General features: G+C 44.6%; 2 protein-coding genes across 3 annotated transcripts in view; one reads left to right on the top strand and one right to left on the bottom strand.

Annotated features, from left to right (window-relative positions):
- Positions 1-1917, top strand: part of Syn1 (synapsin I) — a 52686-nt gene extending 50769 nt beyond the window's left edge. The window contains exon 13 of one of the 2 annotated variants that reach the window (XM_005324025.4): positions 819-1917. In XM_005324025.4, the coding sequence (XP_005324082.1) occupies positions 819-954 (136 nt within the window). In that variant the 3' untranslated portion in view covers positions 955-1917. The remainder of the gene's footprint in view (positions 1-818) is intronic. The other variant, XM_005324026.4, reaches the window with a different exon arrangement.
- Positions 1909-13559, bottom strand: Araf (A-Raf proto-oncogene, serine/threonine kinase). Its single transcript, XM_013358016.3, has 16 exons — positions 13404-13559; positions 11549-11703; positions 11249-11352; positions 10238-10340; positions 9995-10149; positions 9785-9883; positions 8399-8540; positions 8269-8296; positions 8027-8172; positions 7722-7924; positions 4901-5077; positions 4754-4800; positions 4156-4274; positions 3800-3931; positions 2703-2837; positions 1909-2486 (listed from the first exon to the last, which is right to left on the bottom strand). Exons 2-16 carry the CDS (start codon positions 11642-11644, stop codon positions 2352-2354), a joined length of 1821 nt encoding a protein of 606 aa, XP_013213470.1. The 5' UTR covers positions 11645-11703; positions 13404-13559; the 3' UTR covers positions 1909-2351.
- Positions 13560-23245: the final 9686 nt, after the last annotated feature.

Raw genomic sequence — 23245 nt, forward strand, 5'->3', positions numbered from 1 at the left:
CCCCTGGGCTTTCACTCCTCCCCTCCATCCCAGATCCTTTTGTCTCCATTCCAGGGATTTGGTGCCAGAATCCCAGAGAAATTCTTTCAGTTCAGATTCTTCCCAACAGGCCCTGGGAAAGTCCCCATTCCAGGTCCTTGGCCCAACCCAGGCGCCTGGCAGACCCATTTTGAGCACTTCCCTGCCTAGCGAATCTCTTTCCAGCTCAACTCAGACTTCCCTGCCAAACTCCCTGCCTCTTCCCCCCAACCCATCCCTAAAACACCTCGTGGCTGACTCATAGTCCTTGTATCATTTCACTCAGCAGTAGAGCCTCAGGCTTTCCCCTAAAGTATGGGCTCGTTTCTGGTCCACCACAAATCCTTTTGGCCTACCTCAGTATCCTCCCAAATCATCACACCATTCTCTTTACTTCTTCTGGGCCAATCCAAACCCCTCCCCCTAGCCTTAAAACCTCATCTCCCCTTTCATATCAAACTAGCCTAGAATTCAAAGATATGATTCAGCCCATGACTCCTCTCACCAATCCCACACTTCCACACCTTGCATCTAAGTCTTCCCAGCTGGCCCCACATCTCAACTCCCTGGCTGTGGGCTCCACCCATCCCACAAGTCCTCCCAGCCTCAAGAATCCATCAGGGTTCAGGCCCGAGGTGGTGGGGGGGAAAGGTCAGAGGAACAGCCCCAAGATCAGAGGCACAGCCCCAGGATCAGAGGGGCAGGGCTGGGGCCGGGCCTGGGGTAACGTTGTGTTTCTCTCCCCTCCTCCCCTTCCTCTTCCCCCCTTCCTCCCACGCCTCCACCTTGTCTCTCTCTAGCAAATCCCAGTCTCTGACCAATGCCTTCAACCTTCCAGAGCCAGCCCCGCCCAGGCCCAGCCTTAGCCAGGACGAGGTGAAAGCTGAGACCATCCGCAGCCTGAGGAAGTCTTTCGCCAGCCTCTTCTCCGACTGACACCCCACCCTGAGAATCCCCAAATCCCTGGGCAAACCCTCTCTGGGCCCTGAATCCATTATTCACTTTTGGAATCTCTAAATTCCTTGAGAACTCCTCTCCTGGTTCTCCAACATCCCACTTATCATCCCTCAAGATGCCTAAGTCCCTTGTGACACCTGGTCCTAAATCCAGTTCTCACGTTTGGGGATCCCCAAGTCCTATTAGAATCCTGCTCCTGGTCACCTCAAGATCTACTGTTTTAGAACCTCCAAATTCCTTAAGACCTCCACTCCCAGTAACCCAAAGGATATTTCCTTCCTGGAAGCTCCCAAATACCAGGCAACCCGTTTCTGGCCCTAACACCACTGAATGCCCTCCTTGAGTCCAGAAACTCCTGGAAAAACCTATGCCTGGTCCTAAATCTCTCCAGCACACCTTGTTCCTCATCAAAATTTTCCAATTCCGAGAAACCCCTACCTTTAAAACCCTCTCCATGGATCCCCCATCTCTCTGGAGACCCACATCTTCAAATACCACCCACCACAGTTCCATAAAAATCTCCCTTCACCCTCTTCCTCTCAACACCATTCAACACACTGGGAGCGCCTCTCACTTCTAGGACCCCTCGGTTCCCCCAGGGACCCCCCTCCCGAGTTTCCTGCCTCTGACAGCTGTCTTTAAATATGCAAACTCCACCCATCCACCCAGAATCCTTTGCACAGGGAAGGCCAATGGTCTCCCACTTCCCCACCTTTGCCGTGATGTCTGTGTCTGTGACTGACGTGGCCTCCTCTTGTGCCGTGCTTGGCATATGTGGTCCTCGTTCATCGTGCCGCCTGTGGTGATGCGTGCAGTGACGCTGTTTGTGTGGTCTGCACCTCCCCCCAACCTCCACTCCTTGCCTGGACTCCCTCCCCTCAGCGGCTCTGAACCCCAGAGAAGAGTCGGGAAGCAAAATAAACAAGCAAAGGCCCAGCAGAATTCTGTGCTTCTTGGTGAAGAAAGAGGGGAGTCCTTGACTGGCAGGGGAGACACAGAAGACCCCCAAATCCATATGGGGTGCTGGGGACCCCAAAATCCAGTGAAGGCACATTAGGCACAAATTCCAAAGAGGTTCTAAGTGGAATCCCTGCCACAAATCCCAGCTAGTGGAGATGGAGGTGCACCCCAAATTTAGAAGTATTCCCCAAAGCCAAGAGTAAACCAAATTATGAAAGAGGCAGGAGTCTCAGTCTTTGGGGGGGGTCCCCCAATTCCAGAGGAACTGAAGAGCTCAAAGGGATCACCACCATCTCCCAGGGTGAGAGATGTGGGATCCTGAGGCAGTATCAAGACAGAGATGGAACACTGGCTGGTAGGCAGGACTCCATGGCGTGGCAGACTGAGGTGGGCTCCCCGGTGGCTGGGGGCAGGGCCTAAGGCACAAGGCGGGCTATGCTGAGGAGGCAGGCAGGCAACTCATCAGCCTGGGTGCGGTGCAAGGAGGGTTCAGAGGCACTCCGCTCAATCTTGGGGAGTGACCGTTGCAGCAGCTCAATCGTGGCCAGGATCTGGGGACAGGTGGGGATGAGGAGGAGTGTCTGGAGCTCCATGGACACCCCAACACCCCAGGCCCCAGCCTAATGGGGAAACACACACACACACACACACACACAGAGTGTATCTGAGCCTTTGACACAATTCACATTCACATCTGCCTCCATCCCCACTCTCCCTCTGCCTTGGAGTCCCCCTATCAAGGTATCCAGCCCTCCTACCCAGCTCACCTGGGGGAAGAGGGGCCGCTCCTCCCGCTGGAACTTGAGGCAGTCAGACAGCAGGCGCCGCATGGCCTTGGGGCAGTTACTGGAGATTTTGCTGAGGTCCGGAGACAGATAGCCACGGCCAACCATGAAGATGATCTGAGGGAGGCGCAGGAATGGGGTAGTTTTAGGGTTTGAGCTGTTAGATGCAGAGAATTTGGGGTCTTGAGTGATGTGGAAAGCTCATTTTGGGGGAACAGGGGGAACTCCAGGGTATTAAGGCCCAGAGAATAATGAGTCTCTGAAGACTTGGGAGGTTTCTCTGCTACAAAATAGAAGAATTTAAGTTTGGGGTTATTGAGGATTGTAGGTATATAGGACTAAAGTCCACAGTTGTCTAGGGGGCTTAGAACCTAGAAAGTACTGAGCCTTGGGGAAACATGCAGTTCTGAATCTGGGGAAACTTGTATTTCCATGGAAGTCTGGGACCTAAATGTCTGAGTCCACATTTTCTGCAGGACTCTGAGTGTTCCCCTTAAGCCTTCCCCCAGACACTTGGCTGGTAAGGGGGCCTTAATGGGATGCCCTTGGTTAGGAGTCAGAGGATTCTGGGTTCCTGAGGGCCTGGGAGGTTCTAGGCCTTGAACCCAAAGAACTATGAGATTCTGGGGCCTACAAAATTATGGGTACCAGGACCCCAGAGCCTGACAGATACTCAAAGTCTGGGTAATTTTGAGTATTTGTGAATATTCTGGAAGCATGGGGGATTTTCTTTCTCAAAGAAATAGAATTCTGGGTTTTGGGAACCTGTAGTATTTTGAGTACCCAGAGAAGACTGTAGATGCCTAGGAAATCTCTGGAAGGCTTCTGAGTATCTTGGGGTCTAGAGCATTCTGGGTACAAGATTCAGAGGACTCTGGGCTTTAAGGCTTTTGTCCCAGAGGTTGTGGATGTAGGGGAAGGAGGGAAGTTGGCATAGGATACCTTATGGGATTAACTCTTGGGAGTTCTCATTCCAGAAAATTCTAGGTTTCTGGGTGAAGTGTACCATTCTTTGTGCAGAGCAAGGGATATGGGGTGTGAAGGACAGAGGGAAACCATGGGTAATGTGTAGGGCTTACCTGGTCACGGCTGCCAATGTGACTGTAAGGCAGTGAGCCTGTCATGAGCTCATAGAGCACAACCCCGTAGGCATAGACGTCCGACTGGAAACTGTAGGGGTTTGGGTCCTGCATACGGATCACCTCAGCCGCCTTCGATAGGCCAGATGGGGCAGGGAAAGCATGAGGGACAGCAGATGTGGCCCACAGTTCCACATCTGGCTGGCCACACTGGCACAACTTGGAGCTACCCCCACAAGGTGAAACATAACACCCACACTGTCACAGGCATCCCTGTCTCTGTTTGGCTCCGTATGTCCCAATCTAGGAACATGTGTCTCCCCATGCCCCTCCCCATCCAGCCTGACCCAACTCACCATCCAAAGCACGGAGCCTGAGGGCTGCTCCAAGGGTTGGGCCCCACTCCATCTTGTCTTCACTGTGGCCAGGCCAAAGTCGCCTATCTTCACTGTGAGCCCCTCATGCAGGAAGATGTCCACTGGGGTCAAGGGCCACTATAGATTTCCAATAGTCAAGCCTATCAATCACCCTGACTGGAAGGTTATCATTAATGTCTGGTATTAGTGATTTTTCTGACCCTGATCAGAAGCCCCCAATATCATAAAATTATGCATAATTAATGCCCTCCACACTTGGTCCCACTGGGACTCTTGACCAAAAAGCCCCTTGAATGGCACCTAAACCAACCATATCTATAACCCTGGTCAGAAACTCCCTATAATGTTCACAACTGCTACATCTCACAACCTGACCACAGTCCCCAAGAATAGTACCGAAACCAGCCACACCTCTGACTCCTAATCAAGGGCACCCCATTAAGGCCCCCTTACCAGCCACAGTTCTGATATCCAACAAGGAGCCAGGCAACGTGTACCCTTCCCCATTCATCCTCAGAAATCCCCACACAAGAGCCTCCCCCCTGTGTAATGTCCCACCCCACAGACAGGCAGATACTATTAGACTTGAGGTCTCGGTGGATGATATTCTTGGCATGGAGGTAGCTGTGGGGTAGAGGTAGGCAGTGAGTTGGCTGGAGGCTACTCAACCTCTTCTACTCTCCTCCCCACTACCCCTCCCCAGTCCCCAAGGCAAAAGGCTCACTCCATGCCCTGGGCAGTCTGCCTGGCGACATCAATTAGCTGGACCATGTCGAAGCGTGTGTCAGCCACATGCAGGTGGCGGTAGAGGCTGGAGCCCTCACACCACTGTGTGATGATGGCAAATCCTGGCCGGGTCATGAAGCCCATGAACAGCAAGATGTTGACATGCCGTGTCTTCCTACAGGTAGAAAGCGGAGTTTCAGGGGTGGGGAAGACAAACAACAACTGTCATACATCGCCTGGACCACTCCCCAGGCTTTTCGGGTGCTCAGGGCCAGACTGTTGCCAGAGTCCATGAATTTGTAAGATGTTTACTGGGCTATGGTGCTCTGCTGAGGCCCTATATCCTGAGTTGCTTCATGAGAGCCTCCCAACCAAAGCTAGAGGGAGGGATTAATGCCCCTACCCCTCTGCCTACTAGCAGCACCTCTGATCATTAACATCCTCCACACCTCAGACTGGGACTACTGTGACCATTTTACAAATGAAAAAGTGGAATACCAACCTTCCTCATTGACATGACATCATTATATTAATGCAGGGCTAAAATATGGGTATCAGGTAATGCTTATAGCCTTCCCCTGTGTAATGTCCCACCCCAATCCCAGACCACAGACAGGCAGATACTATTAGATTAATAGTATCTAATCACTGTGAGAATGATTAATCACTGTGAGAGGCTTAGAGGTAGAGCTTGGAGTACAGATTCATGTCATGTCACCAGTTCCTCGCTGTGCAACCTTGGGGAAGACATTTAACCTCTCTGGTTTTCACATCCCTTAACTGTAAAACTGAGATCATTACAGTGACTAACTTATAGGGATATGGGGATAGATGAGTGAGTAAACAACCTGTAAGGTGCTTTAGAACAGGGCTGACCATATAGTAAGCACTCTGAAAACATCACTGTCCTTGTTGTCATTGCTCCTGTGTACCTGGATCTATCTCACAGAAACTCTACCAGGCACAAATCATTTTACCCTAATTTATGAGAAAAGTTTCATTCCTTATCAAAGTATTAACTAAAAATGGCAAAACAAACACAAATAACTTTGATGATGCTCTGAAATTTTGATCATGTCAGGGAGAAAAACAGAGCACATAAAGATTCTTTTTGGTACTGGGGATTGAACCCAGGGGCACATAACTCCTGAGCCATGTCCCCAGCCCTTTTTTATATTTTATTTAGAAACAGGGTCTCACTGAGTTGCTCAGGGCCTCGCTAAGTTGCTGACACTGGCTTTGAACTCAAGATCCTCCTGCCTCAGTCTGCTGAGCTGCTGGGATTACAAGTATGCATCACTGTGCCCAGCTGAGGATTCTTTTTTTTAAAACAGTACTGCATTTAATTTAATTAATTAATTATTTGTGTGTGTGTGGTCCTGGGGTAGAACCCAGGGCCTTGTGCATGTGAGGCAAGCACTCTAACAACTGAACTACATCCCCAGTCCAGCTGACAATTCTTTTTTTTTTTTTTAAATATTTATTTATTTATGCATCTTTAGTTTTAGGTGGACACATTATTTTGTTTTTATATGGTCTTGAGGATCGAACCCAGTGCCTCATGCATGCTAGGCGAGCACACTACCACTGAGCCATAACCCCAGCCCCCAGCTGACAATTCTTAATAGTGGTAAGTCTATGGAAATTACCACATGCTTCCAATCACTGCCATTTCACAGAGAGGAAATAAGAATAAAAGTTTTCTTACTGTGCTATCCATTGTCAGCATAAATATTAATATGGAACAAGTAATTATTATAATATCAACTCTATAACATAATTGTGTCCATTTGACAGAGAGGAAGAGCCCATGCTGACATCCTGAGGAGTAGCAGAAGCTATATAGTCCTGGGGGCTGGAGGTGTAGCTCATTGGCAGGGTGTATATATGGCATTCCATCAACAGCATCTCACACACACACACACACAAAAAAAAAAATGTATACCATTCTGCTTATATAGAACACAGGCATATAGTACTATGCTATGTAACAACTGTAGCACAAAAAGAGAACACCTGAGTTTCTCAGCATAAATTAAATGTTAATAGACATTAATCATAGCAATTATAATCTTAATGATTAAATTATGGTTATGATTATAATTAACAATATTGTTCTTTGCATCAAGGCATTATGATAATTAATAGCAAGCCTGCGGCTGGGTGCACACGCCTGTAATCCCAGCGGATCAGGAGGCTGAGGCAGGAAGATGGCAAGTTCAAAACCAGGCTCAGCAACTTAGCAAGACCCTGTCTCAAAAAATACAAAGGGCTGGGGATGTGGCTCAGTGGTTAAGTGCCCCTGGGTTCAATCCAGGTACGAAAAAATAAAAAATAAAACCAAAACCAAGCCTGCAACACAATAAATATAACATGAATGGTTCTGCACAACAGTGAGGAAGGAAAGCCATGAGCTTTCCTGGAGCTACTGTTACTTAACATTATGCTCTTCACCTCCATGCCCATGACCATGACAATGAAAGCCTATCCCAGGCCCAGTTCAAAGTAGGCAAATGAGAAGACTCAAATTTGGAAGCAGAGCCATTAATTAATATCCATGCTGATATCAGCATCATCAGAGGTCATCTAAAGGTGTATTTTTTTTTCTAATTATGGAGGCCATCTAAACATGCCCATTTACCAAGGGGAAAAGGAACATCCTTCAGAGAGAAATGACTTCTGACTATGGTTCGAATATGACATAAATGTAGATGACATCCAAGAAGTACCCCAAGCATGGCTTTTTCCCAGAGACGAACCAAGGCCACACCTGCCATGCCCCTCCCCACCACCCCATCCACACAAACATGCGACCTCACCTGAGCACCTGCATCTCGTTCTTGAAGGCCTGGGCCTGCTCAGCAGTGGGCTGGGCTACCTTGAGCACCTTCACAGCCACATCGCCATGCCACCTCCCGCGAAACACGGTTCCAAATGAGCCCGTCCCAATTCTTTGCAGCAGCTGCACCTCACTGGGTGGCACCTCCCAGTAATAGCCTGAGTCCCGGTACCCGAGGTTCTTCTGTGGGCCAGATGGGCATCATCTGAGAGGCCTGCCCACATCCTTCAACCCATGTCACTCAGCCTGCAGTGCCCCCTTCCCAAGATTCCCACTTGAGTGTACCACTTTCTTCTTTTCATCAGCCAAGGACTTCCGCTCCCGCTGCTCTGAAGGTGACTTGGAATGTGGGGACTTCCTCCCCGAGGACACACTGGCTGGGTTGGGGCTCCCCCGCGGGCCTCCATCACCACCACCTCTACTACCAGCAGCTGCAGTTGTGGAGAGGATGTGAGTGGAGGCAAGTGGGGCAGCAGGGCAGAGAAGGCACAGAGTGTAAGCATGGAGTGGGGTGGGTGGGTGCTCACCATTGGTGCCGAAATTCTGGCCAGTGAGCTGAAAGATGGGGGACAGAAATCAAGGTGAGCATGTGGAGGCCAATAGAAATGGCTCTCACCCTCTGCACCATGCTCCTCCAGTGCCCCCCTTGCTACCCACCTGCATGAGGCTGGAGTCCATGGGAGCTGTGGTGCTGACCATGTGGACGTTGGGAGTGGATGTGGAGCGGATGCGCTGCAGGGGGGCGTTGGCTGAGGCAGGGAAGGGGAAGTGCTCCCGGTCATGGTGCTGAGTGCAGGGGCTGACAGAAAAAAAGACTGGGAAGTTGTTATGGAATGAAGCAGAAAACCCGGGGAGCCCACCCCTGCCACCCCAAACATGCCTTTGGCTCATTCAGAGCAAATGCCAACTGGTTATACTGGCATTTGTTTGTTCAAGAAACACCTATTGAGTGCCTGCCACGTACCAGATAACCATTCTAGGTATAAGTGATAAAACTGTGAACAAAACAAATAAATGCCCTTGTGGAGCCAATATTCCAGCAGAGGAAGAGAGGAATCAAGATAAAGAAATATATAATGAGCTCACAGGTGATAGGAGCATGAATGGGAAAAAGAGAACAAAATAAGAGGACAGAAAGTGTCCCAGGGGTGTCAGAGGAGGCTTCTCAAAGAAGGTGACACTGAAGGCCTAAAGGAGGGACAGTGAGGGACAAAGATGTGGGGAAAAAGGTTAAGATATGAATTTCATAATTATATATTACAATGACATATAATATTCAAACATGTATTGTATAATACACCTTGTATTACAACGGTAATGTTGTAAAACATATCATCATGTAACATGTCATATACCATATGTGGATTATACAAATTATAATGTTATGAAAAGATTTTCTAATGTTTCTTTCACTATTCTGAAATTCAGAGGTAATTAATCCACATATATCCCAAATTAAACTTACCCTTTTTATGTATTATAAAAAATATATGGTGCTTTATATATAGAAAAATATTCCATAATACAACACATAATAAAAATAAACCATATTAAGTATGAACATTATAAAATACACATCTATATATTATATACATCTATATATGTATCATTTTAATACTTAATATAAAAAACCAAAGGAAAGTAATTTATGATAAGTAATATGTATTTCAAAATGGAAAGGTTTGCACAAGGTTATGCTGGGAGAACGAATGTAGTAGTTAGCTGCTTATATGTTCATAATTAATAATAATAAATTATTATTTATTCTATACCAGGTAATTCTCTAAACACTCTACACATTTTACCTCACTGAATCCTCACTAGAGCCTTGCGTGGTAAAAAGTATCATTCCCTTTTAACAGATGGGAAAACTGACACCTAGAGAGATTAGGTAAATTGCCCAAGATCCCATAGCTCCATACCTTTACTCTTGTAGATGCTCAATAAATGTTTGTCAACTAAATAAATGAATAAAAGTATGGTCCGTGGTCTGCAGGGATTCCCAGATTTTTTTCTCCCCCAGTGCCCCTAAGGTATTCCTACCTGGGACCCTGGGAGGTTAGCAGCTCATTCGGGGGGCAGTTTGAGGGAGCCTCATGCTGCCTGGAGCCTCCAGACAAATCTTGGACACTGTGGTAGATCCTTGAGGGCATTCAGGGTGTAAAACAAGAAAACATGGATAAGTTGTCTACAAGGGCCTTATGGCTGGTCTCTGCCCTCCCCATTCCCCCAACCACCCTAGGCCAGGCTTACGGTCGGCGGTTGGTACTCATGTCAACACAGACTGTGGGAACCTTGGAGGAACAATGCTGGTGGAACTTGTAGCCACAGGTTTGGCAGCGGAAGCCATGGAACAGAAACTTAAGGCAGAAGTCACAGAACGCCAGGCTGAAGAATGTCTTCCGTACCTGTTTCCACACAGTAGGGAAGGTTGAGGCCCGGTCAAGGGCCCTTCCCACCCCCATGGCCTGCTGCTTCTGTCCACGCTTCACTCACAAAATTGTGCATGGTCAGCGGCACATCCTCGAGGACCTCCACAATGAGTTCCTCACCATCCAGGGGGGCGATGGCTGTGTCCCAGGCAGTGACTGTCTTTCGCCTGCAGGGGACATGGAGAGCAATGAGTAGGAAGGTGGGTAGGGATCATGGGAGGAAGGGAGCCCCCAAAGTCCCTCCAAGCTCCAGATCCATGGACTAATATTTGGCATGTTTAATTCTCATTAAATTAGTCACTATCCTTGTCCCCATTTTACAGATAAGGACATAGGATTAGAGGAAGAAAGTGACTTGCTAGGGGCCACCAGGAGATTGTGTGAAGGGTCTATTGTCTTAATTACAAGGTAAGAGGCAAATGAGACTATCTAGGAAGTGCCAAGCCAGCCTGGGAAAGGGGCTGATAAGGAGTTAAAAATATAAAATGCAATGTATGAACAGGATAAAAAATTAAGGAACCCCAGAACAGGGGAATCTGTGGAAAGTCAATAAAGCCCAACTCAGCAGCAAATGGAGAAGCTGAGGAAGGAGAAAGCTCATGAGTTCATGAAATCATGAAAAAGGAAAATAGATGAACTCTGCAAGGAGGTGACTGCAGGGTGAGGACTTGGGGCCAAGAAGATAATGAGTTGCAGACTTCCAGGTCAATGAACTAATGAAGTAATGACATAAAAGATGGATAAGCTTATAGGTTAAGTGAACTAATGCAAGGCTTCACAACAGAGCGAAGAAGGAAAGGGATGACTCTGGGGAGAACAAGTAGGTGGCACGGGAGTCACTTTTTTGTGGTACTGAGTATCTCACTTTGGGTCTTGCACTCGCTAGGCAAGTAACTCTGTCACTAAGGTACCATCCCAGCCCTTTTTAATTTTTATTATAAGATAGGGTCTTGCTAAGTTGCCCAGGTTGGCCTCAAACTTGTGATCCTTCTGCCTTGGCCTCCTGAGTCACTGAGGTTACATGTGTGTGCCACTATGCTCACCCACACTTACTTATTATTACTGTCACACTTACCCTTTGATGAGTCTGTAGACCACGCAGCAATCCTGATTGAGGCCTCGCACCTTGAGGGCCTTGTCTAGAGAGTCGTAGACACTCATGCCATCCCGGACAGTCACCTGTATGTGTGTATGCAGAGGCAGAGGCCCTCAGTGCCCAACAGAAACAGTCCCAGCTGATAATCCCATTCCTCTGCAATGGCCACTCCCAAGCCCTTGTCACCCTACCACTCCCAAGCCCTTGTCACCCTGCCAATCTCAAAACTTATAACTGGGTCCATCCACAACCCCTAAGAGTTTCACCTCTGAGACTCACCACTGTGCGTTGCTTGTTGGGCAGGTACACTTTGACAGTGCCCACTGCCCGGGACGGCTCAGCCCCGTTGGCAGCGGGGCCCCGTGGCGGCTCCATGGAGCCTAAGACTTTGTCAAGATGGTCTGAGGTGAGGCTGGGCAGGTGCCATGAGGCTCCTAGGAGAGAGTAAACAGAGGAGAATTTCAGAGGTCAAACAATGATTCTACAAGCAAAGTGTCAGGGAATAAAATAAAATTCCATCTCCAGCCCAGTACGGTGGTTCATGCCTATAATCCCAGTGAATCAGGAGGCTGAGACAGGAAAACTGCAAGTTTAAGATCAGACTCAGCAATTTAGCAAGACCATGTCTCAAAATTAAAAATTAATAAAGGGCTAGGGATATGTCTCAGTGGCAGAGTGTCCTGGGTTTCAATCCCTAGCACTTCAAATAAATACATAAAAATTTCATCTCTAGCCTGGCATGGTGGTGTATGCCTGCAATTTCCATGACTCAGAAGGCTGAGGCAGGGGTATCTCAAGTTTGATGCTAGCCTCAACAACTTAGTGAGACCCTGTCTTAAAATATAAAGCAAAAGAACTAGGGAGGCAATTCAGTGGTAAAGTGTCCCTAGGTTTAATTCCCAGTACCATAAAAAAATTCCATCTCCAGATTCCCACTGTCCTCTGCAGCCTAATTTCTATACAACAGCCTAAGGATCCTGTTAACATCTGAAGTCTACTCAGTCCCTCCTCTGCTTAGACTCTCCTGCTGTTTGTCTCATTCTTGGGTGACAAGATCTCCAAACTCACTGCAGCAGAGAGGCAGCAGGGACACAATGAGAAGCAGCACACACTGTCCTGGAAGATACAGGAGTATACAAGACTTTGTGCCAGGGACTAATGGGGAAGTCAGCACGCACTGCACTGGGGGTGTCAGTTACATAATGGGCATGAACAGGCTGTCCTGGCCTTTTAATGGAGAAGGGGGTGACCACTGTGGTGAAGGATTATCAGATATTGCCCTTAATTTGGGAAAATAAAGGTATCATGGGTGTCCCTAAGCCCTGGAGTATAAAGTTGATGGCAGGATCACAAATATTGTGATAGGTGCTTAATGGAGGTCACCAGACAGTATGCTGGACATATATAATAGGAGTCACTAGGGACTGTAATGGGGAGAAGGGTAGATAATGGGAGTCACCACACATTGGGCCAAACGGGGTTGGTAATGGTGGCTCACCAGACATTTGGCATAGGGAAAAGAAAAGGAAGATAATGGTGTAGATTTGAGAAAATGGAGGTAAGGTGGGGGTGGGGTGTCTCCAAAATTCCCCCTGACAACAAATGAGGGGTCACAAACAGATTACTGGCGTAAATTCTGTGGTGGATCACGGAAGGAGCTTGGGAAGGTGAAAGAGGGGTAATGGAATACTCAGATATTTCCCTAGGGGTATAAACATTGATCCAGAATAAGGAAGCCAAGGAGCGAGGGGACATCTCCACCAAGTCTCTGGAGTTAGTAAAAAAATGATCAGACACCCTAAGAAGTTCAAAACTGAATCTGGAAACCACACACTCACGATCCAGACCCCATTCTGGCCTGGTCCCTCCTCCCGAAGGTTTTCGGGCTCTGCGCAGGCGCGCGGGCACTCGCTGCAGGCGAAACCATCCCACAGCCTTGCCCGCCTATTCCTGTCTACCCACCCCGCCCCCGCTGTTGATGATGGTCTCGCCCCGGGTCAAACCACTCCTCCAGTTCCGGGCGGGGGGCGCCTGAGTACAAGCGCAGCCATCCTGGAGCTGAGCTTTTGGTCCGGGCTCCGTGCCTGTGCCTGGCGGCCGCTCCAAATACGAAATCTACCGGGCCCGCCCTCACCTGTCACGCCGCTACTGCCGCCACCGCCTCCATCTTGGGCCTGTCTTCTTGTTTCCTCTCACATTCCGCCTCCACCTCCTCTCAAACTTTTGCCATTGGCTCAGAGGGACTCAGCCCTCCATTTTTATTGGATGACGGCCACGCCCGTCAAGGCAGGACCAGCGGAATGTTGGTCGTGTTCCGGATTAGGAGGGGCGGCCTGTAACGTCAGTGTCTGGGGCAAACTCGCACGCTCTGACTCGCGCAGGCGCAGTCGGGCGAGAACTGCGTGCGAAGGGTTTTCACCCTCGATTGTGCCCTGGAATAACGAAGGTTCCCCCCCACACACACACACACCCCGGTCATTTGAGGCTGCCCTTAGCGGTTGGAAGTCTAAGCGTTGAAATCCTTAAATGCAATTTGGGGGTAGTACCCTGAACATCCTTTTAGGATTTTCCTGTGTCTCAGTTTTACTGTCTTTGAAATGGGTTGAAATCAGACCAAAATGATGTGCAATGTTTAGCAGCTCTAGGAAACTAGTCATAGCCTTTGATAACAGTTATTCCTCTGGAGTGACTGGGAGCTGGGGGTCTGGCCCTTGGAGAGGTGACCAGAACAGTAGTTCTGGGATGCTTCCTTTAGTAAAGGGATTGATGAGGATTTTGAAAGATAGGTGAAGAGGGAAACGTGGATCTGGAATGGAGCACTGTAGCAGTCAATGTGTGGCGGTATTGTAGGATAAATAAAAAAAATGAAAGTTAACTATTTCCTGGTATCAAAAAAGAAAGACCAGGCTGGGGTTGTGGTTCAGTGGTAGAGCACTTGCCTAATATGTATGAGGCACTGGATTTGATCCTTAGCAACGCATATAAATAAATAAAATAAAGGTCCATCAACAACTGAAAGAAAAATTTTAAAAAGACCCCCTCCCCTGCCCATCTTTTCTTCGAATTTACTTCAGAAAAAATATATAAATTTTTCTCTGACCGTCTCAAGTTTGAGACATATGTAAATCATTTTAAAAGCTAAGTAGATGTCTTGCCAGTTTTACAGTTGCAGAGTGTTTTCCTTAAGGGCCTTGTAGCCATTTCTTTGAAAGGTTTAGAATGAAAATAACATCCCTATCTCCCTCTCTCTGGGAATTTTGCTCCGTATTCCTGCCTCCAAGTTGTTAACGGGCTTGTCATAGAGATATAAATCTTAGTTTTCCTTTGGATAAAGGCAATTGTGTTTTGGTAAGAGCCTTGGAGGCATCTACTTGAAATGTAAACAATGAAAGTAACATCCCTATCTCCCTGCCTCTGAGGGAATTTCAGTCTCCAAGCTTAGCTCCAAGCTGTTATCCAAATGTCATAGAGATTAGAGTCTTAGTTTTCCTTTGGATAAAGGAAATTAATTAACAGGTTGCAATCCCAATTGAATTTGGGATGAACTCTGTGTCCCAAATGGTGCTGTCAAGTTTCTTACTTGAGGACAAGTTATTAGTTATTTTGAAAACATGTATATCTGCCTGGCTACATAAAAGCATGACATTTCTGTCTTTGAAATGTCTTAGCAGGCCTGGCACAGTGGCACATGGCTGTGTTCCCAGTGACTTAGGAGGCCAAGACAAGAGAATTGTGAGTTCAAAGCCAGCCTCAGCAATTTAGCAAGGTCCTAAGCAACTCAGTGAGAATCTGTCTCTAAATATAATACAAAATAGGACTGGGGATGTAGCTCAGTGGTCAAGTGCCTCTGACTTCTATCTTCAATAGTCCGCCCCCCACAAAAAAGAAATGTCTTATCAGATTTCTTGTGATACAAATCACAGCCTAGTTTAATGCTTATACATTAATGAAATTTTTCATTTTTTTTCTATCTTTGTGGAGAGTCTTTACTGGGTTGGCAGGAGATTTTCTTTTTAATTATTTCCCCAGTGATTTGAACGGCCTTTTGTCTTTGAAGTGATAACATTCTCCTGTTAAAGATTTAGCATCCCTTTTTGATTCCTTAAGAACATTGGAGCCATCTCTTTGAAATGCAAACAATATAAACAATATTCCTATCTCCTTGTCTCCTTAGGAGTTTCATCCATGTGCCTGGCTCCAGATGAGAAAGAAGAGAGAAAGGTCACTAGGTAAGGAGGCCTCAACTTGCTTCACTGAGTACTTTTTCTATTAAAAGAAATAGAAACCAGGTGCGGTGGCACACATCTGTAATCCCAGTGGCTCAGGAGACTTAGGCAGGAGAATTTTGAGTGCCAAGCCAGCCTCACAACTTAGTGAGGCCCTAAATAACTCAGTGAGACTCTGTCTCTAAATAAACTATAAAAGGGCTGGGGATGTGGCTCAGTGGGTAAGTTCCCCTGGTTTCAATCCCAAGCCAAAAAACAAAAAACAAACAAACAAAAAAAACCCAGAAGTTTAGAAGTTCTACTTACCAGGCCTTCATATAATTTCCATTTCCCACCTCCCCCTTTTTGTGCAGATCTTCACCGTTTAATGTCTAAAATTAAAAAGAATGACAATACCAGGAATTGAAGAGAATGTGGAGCAACTGAAGCATTTCATATATCAGGAGTGTAAAATGGTACAATCTCTTAGGAAACAGTTTGTCACCTTTGTATAAAGTTCAATATAAACCTAGCATGTAACCCAGCAATATGGCTTCTAGGTATTTAATTCAGAGAATTGAAAACATATGTCCAGTGGTATGCTGATGTTAGCAGGAAAGAAAAAGAGCTCTTCCTTGTAGCATTTTTTAGTTGTGGCATTTAGATTCCCACCATGGCTATTTCAAGCTACCAATATGACATCACTGAACCAGAGTCAAAAAGAGGTTCACAAAGTAGATTCTGATGAGCTAGCCACAGGATGCTGCTGCAAAATGTTTGCACCAAAGCTTCTACATAAATGTTCAGTTAGCTTTCTTCATATCAGAAAAAAACCTGGAAACAGCCTAAGTATCTAACAAAAGAACTGACAGAGAAAGGAATACTGCTCAACAATGAAAGGGAACGAACTATGGAACAGTGTAGATGAATCTCTTAGACCTAATGTGGAGGGAAAGAAGCCAGACACCAAAGAGAAATTCTGCTGTATGAAATTCTACACCAGACAAAACGAATCTAAAGAGAAGGGAATCACATTACTTTCTGTCTTGGGGGGAGAATATGAAGAACATTGGTGTGGTCTGGATGTGGTTTTTCGCCACCCAAAATCATGGTGTGCTGGGGTCCTGCCCTAGTGGGGTCCAGGGAGTCCTGAAGGATGAGTGGCGTTGGCGAAAAGATGAGACAGGAGTCGTTCCGTTGGAGCAATCTCCAGAGAGAGAGCTCTAATGCAGCTTTCTCTGGGTCATCTTTTATTACAATTTTTCTCATCATTATAGATTCAGAATACGTCATTGATTATATAATTTCAAACTTTGCCAAGACATGACATTTCCTTAACCATGATTGGGGGTACAAAAAAAATGTAACATTAATTTACATTTTTCCAGGATATGACCTTTAGTTATTTAATTATTAAAAGTACAGAATCATTAATAAAATACGTCACTAATTTACATTTTTCAGATTTTCCCAAGATTTACTATTTTCCCCAAGATATGCTATTTTCTTATTAACTAATGCCAAACTACGTAACCAGACTTTAAGTCTCCTAACCATCATTAACCTTTAAGTTTAAAGTACACTTGTACTTTATTTCTAATCTAAAATTCCCATCTAAAAAAGTCCCCTTAAATCTTATACTTAAAACATCCTAAAGTTTATAAATCATTCTTAAAACATATCAGAAACCCATACAACTAAAAACTTAAGAATTTCTAAACTTAAGAATCTAAATAAAATAATATTTCTAACATTATTCTAAAACTGTGTCTTATAAAGCTATTTTAATTAATTCCTAAATTTATTCTCATAAAACTGGTTGAGCTGCTTTCTCAAAGAGTTTCTTTGTTTCTCAGTCAAGGTGCACTAGTTCTCATATCTTTATAATCTTTCTCAATAGAAAGTAAGTTCTAAATATCAATCCACTTTCCACCAATATTAACTATACTCATCATATATCCCTATGTAAAGTAAAAAAGGGGTTTATAAAAAGAGAAGAATATATCTTTATATGTTTTAACTTTCCTAAGTGTATAATATAACTTTCCTTAATCAAAAATGAGACTGCATGTGGTAAACTTTGTAAAATAAGCATACTGATTAGGTTTTCTAAGAGGCTGGAAATATGGGCTTGGGTTCTAGTTGATATAATCAATGTGGTGCCTAAAATTCTCATGACCTTTCAGAGGATGATTGTTGTCCATTATCAGATTTGTCCTCAATGTACTGAGATAGAAGAACAGCCTTCTACTTTGTCCTTGATATGCTGAGGGGTAGTAGAACAGCCTCTAAGGCATGAACTACCTGTTATGTTCTAGCCATCTGAAATTTAATTTGTTTGGCATTTAACATGCTCATGCCTACTGTCAGGAACATAAGCATGAAAATGAAAAGTCCCAATTACATAAAAAAAGGTCTCATGGTTTTGGTTTCCCACCAACCAGCGTGGCTTTGCCAGCATTTATCCTCACTGTGACCCTGTCAAGACAGTGAGTGGGGGATCGCCTTCACCAATGGTGAAATTTGGTTTTCCATGTAGGGGTATTGGGACGTGGAGCCTGTAAGAGGGATGAATGTCTTTCTTGATCTTGAGAATCAGTTGTTATAAAGCATCTGGCCCCCTTTTCGCCTCCCTTCTTCTCCACCCACCTTCCTCCCCTCTGCTGTGGACCATGAGGCCCTCACCAGAAGCCAAGCAGATGCCAGCACAGTGCTCTTGAACTTCCTGACCTTCAGAAACCATGAGCCAAAATAAACTTCTTTATAAATTACCCAGCCCTAGGTGTACTATTTTAGTAACAGAGAACAGACTAAGCCATGAAGGAATTTTTGGAGTTGAGAGGAATGTTCTGTATGTATTTATCAAAACTCATTGAACTCTATGCTGAAAATGGGTATACATTTTTACTGTATGTAAAATATACCTCAATAAAAATGCATGGCAAAAAGTGGCTTCAAACATAATTCTAAACATTTTGATTTCTGGCAAATTCTTATAGGTTAGAAACTTTCATAAAAATATTTTTTTTTTCTGAAATTGAATGCCCAGACCCATGAATCCCCATGTCCCAGTGCAGGGCCACCTCAGTACCATTCAAGGTTAGGAAACTACTGCTGTTGGAGTTCAGTGAGGGGCTCCAAGTGTGGGGGGGTATATTTCTAACTTTGAATCACTTAAATATGACTGAATTTGTTTTAAAATTTTAATTTCTCGGCAGTATTTGAAGATAGACTTCTGACTCTTGCCCAATATTTACAAAAAGATGAGTAAAATCCTCTCTGAAGCTCATTGCTCATGTGCTGTAGAGGGGGGCTAAAGGGAGGGAAGGTAGAGAGAGGATGGAAGGGTTGAGGGGCACAGCTGACTCAAGGGCAGTCCTTTATCTCATAGATTCACTCCAACCCCCTCACAATGGCAAGACATCAGCCAAGGACCCTGAAGTACCTGTCAAGACATGAAGGCCTTTTAAGATGACATGGGTTTTATCATCAGCATCTTCATCATCACATTAAAACCCTTACACCAGGCATACTGGTGCACGTCTGTGATCCCAGCAACTCAGGAGGGTGAGGCAGGAGGATTACAAGTTTCAGGCCAGCCTCAGCAACTTAGAGAGACCCTGTCTCCAAATTTTAAAAATTAAAAAGGGCCGGGGATGTAGCTCAGTGGTAAAATGCCCCACGGGTTCAATCCCCAGTACCAACGAAAACAACAAAATACCAAAAAAAGAAAAGGAAAAGAAAAGAAAAGAAATGAAGTTCAGTTTCTACTGAATGCACATCTCTTTTGCACCATCTTAAAGATGAAAACTCTTAAATTGAACCATCTAAGTTGGAGGCCATCTGTATTAAAACAAAAATGAAAATCCAAACAGGCTGACTGGTTTTCCAATCTCTCCCTCCTAATTATCCACCTAAAACTTTTCAAATATTTAAAAGAAGTGGTTGCTGTGGTTTTTTTTTTTTTTTTAACTAGGGATTGAATTTAGTGTCACTCAACCACTGAGCCACATCTCCAGCCCTTTTTTGTATTTTATTTGGAAGCAGGGTCTTACTGAGCTACTCAGGGCCTCACTAAGTTGCTGAGGCTGGGTTTAAACTCATGGTCCTCCTGTCTCAGCCTCAGCCTCCGGAGCTGCTGGGATTACAGGTATGAGCCACCACGCCCAGATAATTTCTGTTTTTTTTTTTTAATTATTGTTAATTTGAAATTCTCAGAAACATGTCCGAAAGAAATTTTAAATCCGAAATGCCCACCAACTGCTGCTGTAATGCAACCCATTTGACAGTTGAGGAAAACTGAGGTTCAGGCTGCCCCAATTAAAGGGACGAAGAGAGTGCTCCAGGAATTCAAGTTTGGTAAGTGTTTTTAAATGGAGCAGCCCAAGGGCACCTCCTTAAGGAAACTCGGATCAACCTCAGCAGTCCTGCGTGCTAGAGGACTTCTTCCAAGAGCGCCATTTCCCAGACCCCACAGCATCGCCTCCTGTCTTCTCCCTATTCATTTCAGAGAGGATAACTGCGCATACACATTTCTCTGAGGCACAAACCACAGGCCTGAGTCGGCGACCCTAACAATCTGCACTGGACCAACGCAGCCATTCAGGGAGCCTGTCTCCGCGCCAGGCCCTTGATTGGCAGCTAGATCAACCAATGACAGCGCAATAGAAGGCAGGCTTGAGATATCACGGACATTGATAGGCTGTACTTGAGCTCTGAGTCCACTGACAGACCAATAACTATGCACAGGAGGTGAGCTTTGGGACCGTCCCAGCCAATGGGCAGTGCTGCAAGCCTGAGCCTTGCTACAAACCAGCGAGTTAATGTTAACTTTTTAATTAGCGGTAAGGCAACTGTAACTGCTCTGTCTAAAGCCTTAATGAAGAGAGGGTTTGGAATTTTCCACTTCTGGATATTCCTTGAAGAGATTTTTAAAATATGCGACCCTGGGGCTAGAAGTGTAGGACATTTACAAATGAACCTAATCATGACGTTTAACTTTAATTTTCCTTATTAAAGAGGTCTTTTTTTTCTTTTGGTACTGGAAATTGACAGGAGTGCTTAGCCACTGAGTCACATCCTGGGATCAATCTATCTATCTATTTATTTATTTAAAGACAGGGTCTTGCTACTTTGCTTAGAGCTTTGCCCCTGCCTCAGCCTCTCCAGTCAACAGGCTAAAGTCTTAAAGAAATGCATTGATTAGTATTTTGAATTTGCTGTGTTCCAAATTGAACCATTAAACCAACAGACAGGGTTCTTTTGTATTAAAAGTTTCAAAAGTTTATTACATGTTATATACAGAACCTTTATATTTTCACAAAATTAAACAAGAGTGTAGGGTTTTTTTATTTGTATTTTATATAACCTTATTTTATTAATTTTTATGTGGTGCTGAGGACTGAACCCAGTGCCCCAAACGTGCTAGGCAAGTGCTCTATTAATGAGCTACAACCCTAGCCCCCGAAATGCAGGTTTTATATGTTCAATTTCCAAACCCAAGGATCAGATGAGTGGAAAAAATAATTAAAACAAATAACAGCCTTATAATTTTATTATTAAAAGTTTACTCTCTCTGCCAGTTGCAGAGAGGCTCGGGAGGCTGGGGCAGGAGGATCAAGAGTTCAAAGCCAGCCTCAGCAACAGTGAGGCACTAAGCAATTCAGTGAGACTCTGTCTCTAAATAAAATACAAAATAGGGCTGCAGATATGGCTCAGTGGTGATGTGCCCCTGAGTTCAATTCCTGGTACCAAAAAAAAAAAAAAGATTTACTCTGTGAGCACATAATTTGGTGTGATGATGATGATGATTTTGGTACCGGTATTGAATCCAGGGTTGCTTAACAAACTGAGTCACATCTCCAGCCCCTTTTTATATTTTTTATTATTTTTATTGTTGTATGAACACAACAATAAAAATAATAAAAAATATAAATGCTCTACCACATGAACACAATATCTTTATTTTATTCAGAGACAGGGTCTCACTGAGTTGCTTAGGGCCTTACACTTCTTTCTTTCTTTTTTTTTTAAAGCCTCTGCTTTTTTAATTTATATATATTTATTTTTTAGTTTTCGGCATTTATATATATTTATTTTTTAGTTTTCGGCAGACACAACATCTTTGTTTGTATGTGGTGCTGAGGATCGAACATGGGTCGCACGCATCGTGCTACCACTTGAGCCACATCCCCAGCCCAGGGTCTTACTAAGTTTCTGAGGCTGGCTTTGAACTTGGAATCCTCTGGCCTCAGTCTCCTGAGCCCCTGAGATTACAGGCAAGTGCCACCATACCCCAGCTTATTTTTACTTTTTAACTCTGGTCCTAGGGATGGAGCCCAGGACCTTGCATAGCAAAACATGTGCTCTACCACTGAGATGCATAACCCACCCATGAGAAAAATTTGAATTACGAAAACATTTAATAGTCAAGTTTGTAAACCTACAAACACGGAGCAGTGGAGACAATCTTTGAGAGGATTTGACCATCTACAGAGACCTCTGGTTCTTTCTGATAGCTCCCTTGACAGAGATTGCAATTCAGTACACTGAGCCATTATTTTACAATCATAATTAATCAATTAAACAAAGAACCAAAAACTAATTTCCCAAAAGCAAGTGATTCTGAAATGTGTACTTTTGGTTTTGATTAGAAATGCATTTTTCTAACAAATTTCTTGAGGTTAACACATTTATTTCAAGTATGCATACACCAACCCACAGTGGGTTTCACCACCTGTCTTAGCTGAAAAAAAATAGTTTAACATCTGTTGGTTTACATCTCACATATTTAACAAATACCTATTCGATTTCTAAAATGATTGCAAGTGAGATTTCAGACAAACATACTTCAGATAATTTTCTGGATAAATGAACTACATGAGGTCTTTTCTATATTGTTATTGATATAGTATCTATTTATAATATTTTCCATATAAAAGTAATTTCTAACAGTTTTTTTTGTGCCACGTATATAAATGTTGTATACATCTTGTGGTACATGAAAATCTATTCTGCAGTTACCCAGAATAACTTAATACTTGAGCATTCATTTAGGAGGAGTGTGTTTTGTCATGTATGACCCTGGACAAGTTGCCTACCCTCTCAGTGTCTCAGTTACTTTATTTTTAATTGTGTGTGTGTGTGTGTGTGTGTGTGTGTGTGTGTGTGTGTGTGTTGCTGGGGATCAAAACCAGGGCCTTGAACTGCTAGGCAAATGCTCTACCACTGAGCCATATCTCCAACCCATCATCTTTAATATTTTTAAGAATACTTTCACTATAGGGTTATAAATTTGTATGAACTGTTGGGGGTAAGAAAATGATGCCCCAAAATGAAGGTCTCACAAGCAAAGTTTCTCTCTGATCTTCTTTTATCCTCTTATCTCCCACCCTCATTCTCTACTAAGGCAAGGCATAGAAACTAAAACCCTCAAATCCATAAAACCCAGAAATAGTCTACCAGGAGCTGCATTTGTGTAAGAGTTGGCCATGAAGAAATTCTCTGACCTACTTTATCATAAGACCTTTATTCCACAGGGTTCATGCCCTGTACCTGGGAGGAAGATACACTACACAGAGAGGCCACAAAGGAATATCAGGTCTTACTGAGTTTTCCCCATCCATCCATCCTTTTTGTCCAATCATGTTTCTACACAACTGTCCATGCTTCATCAAACCTAATCATTAAAATGGATTGCTTGGGGCTGGGGTTGTGGCTCAGCTGTAGAGCGCTCGCCTAGCACATGCGAGGCCCTGGGTTCAATTCTTAG

The sequence above is a fragment of the Ictidomys tridecemlineatus genome, chromosome X (genome assembly GCF_052094955.1).
Source record: "Ictidomys tridecemlineatus isolate mIctTri1 chromosome X, mIctTri1.hap1, whole genome shotgun sequence".
Classification (NCBI taxonomy): Eukaryota; Metazoa; Chordata; class Mammalia; order Rodentia; family Sciuridae; genus Ictidomys; species Ictidomys tridecemlineatus.

Coding starts and splice junctions, on each gene's coding strand:
- Araf (XM_013358016.3), bottom strand. CDS start 11,644: ATGGAGCCGCCACGGGGCCCCGCTGCCAACGGGGCTGAGCCGTCCCGG. Junction 8,173..8,268: donor CCAGAATTTCGGCACCAATG/GTGAGCACCCAC, acceptor CCACAACTGCAG/CTGCTGGTAGTAGAGGTGGT. Junction 2,487..2,702: donor AGCGGCCCCTCTTCCCCCAG/GTGAGCTGGGTA, acceptor ACCTGTCCCCAG/ATCCTGGCCACGATTGAGCT.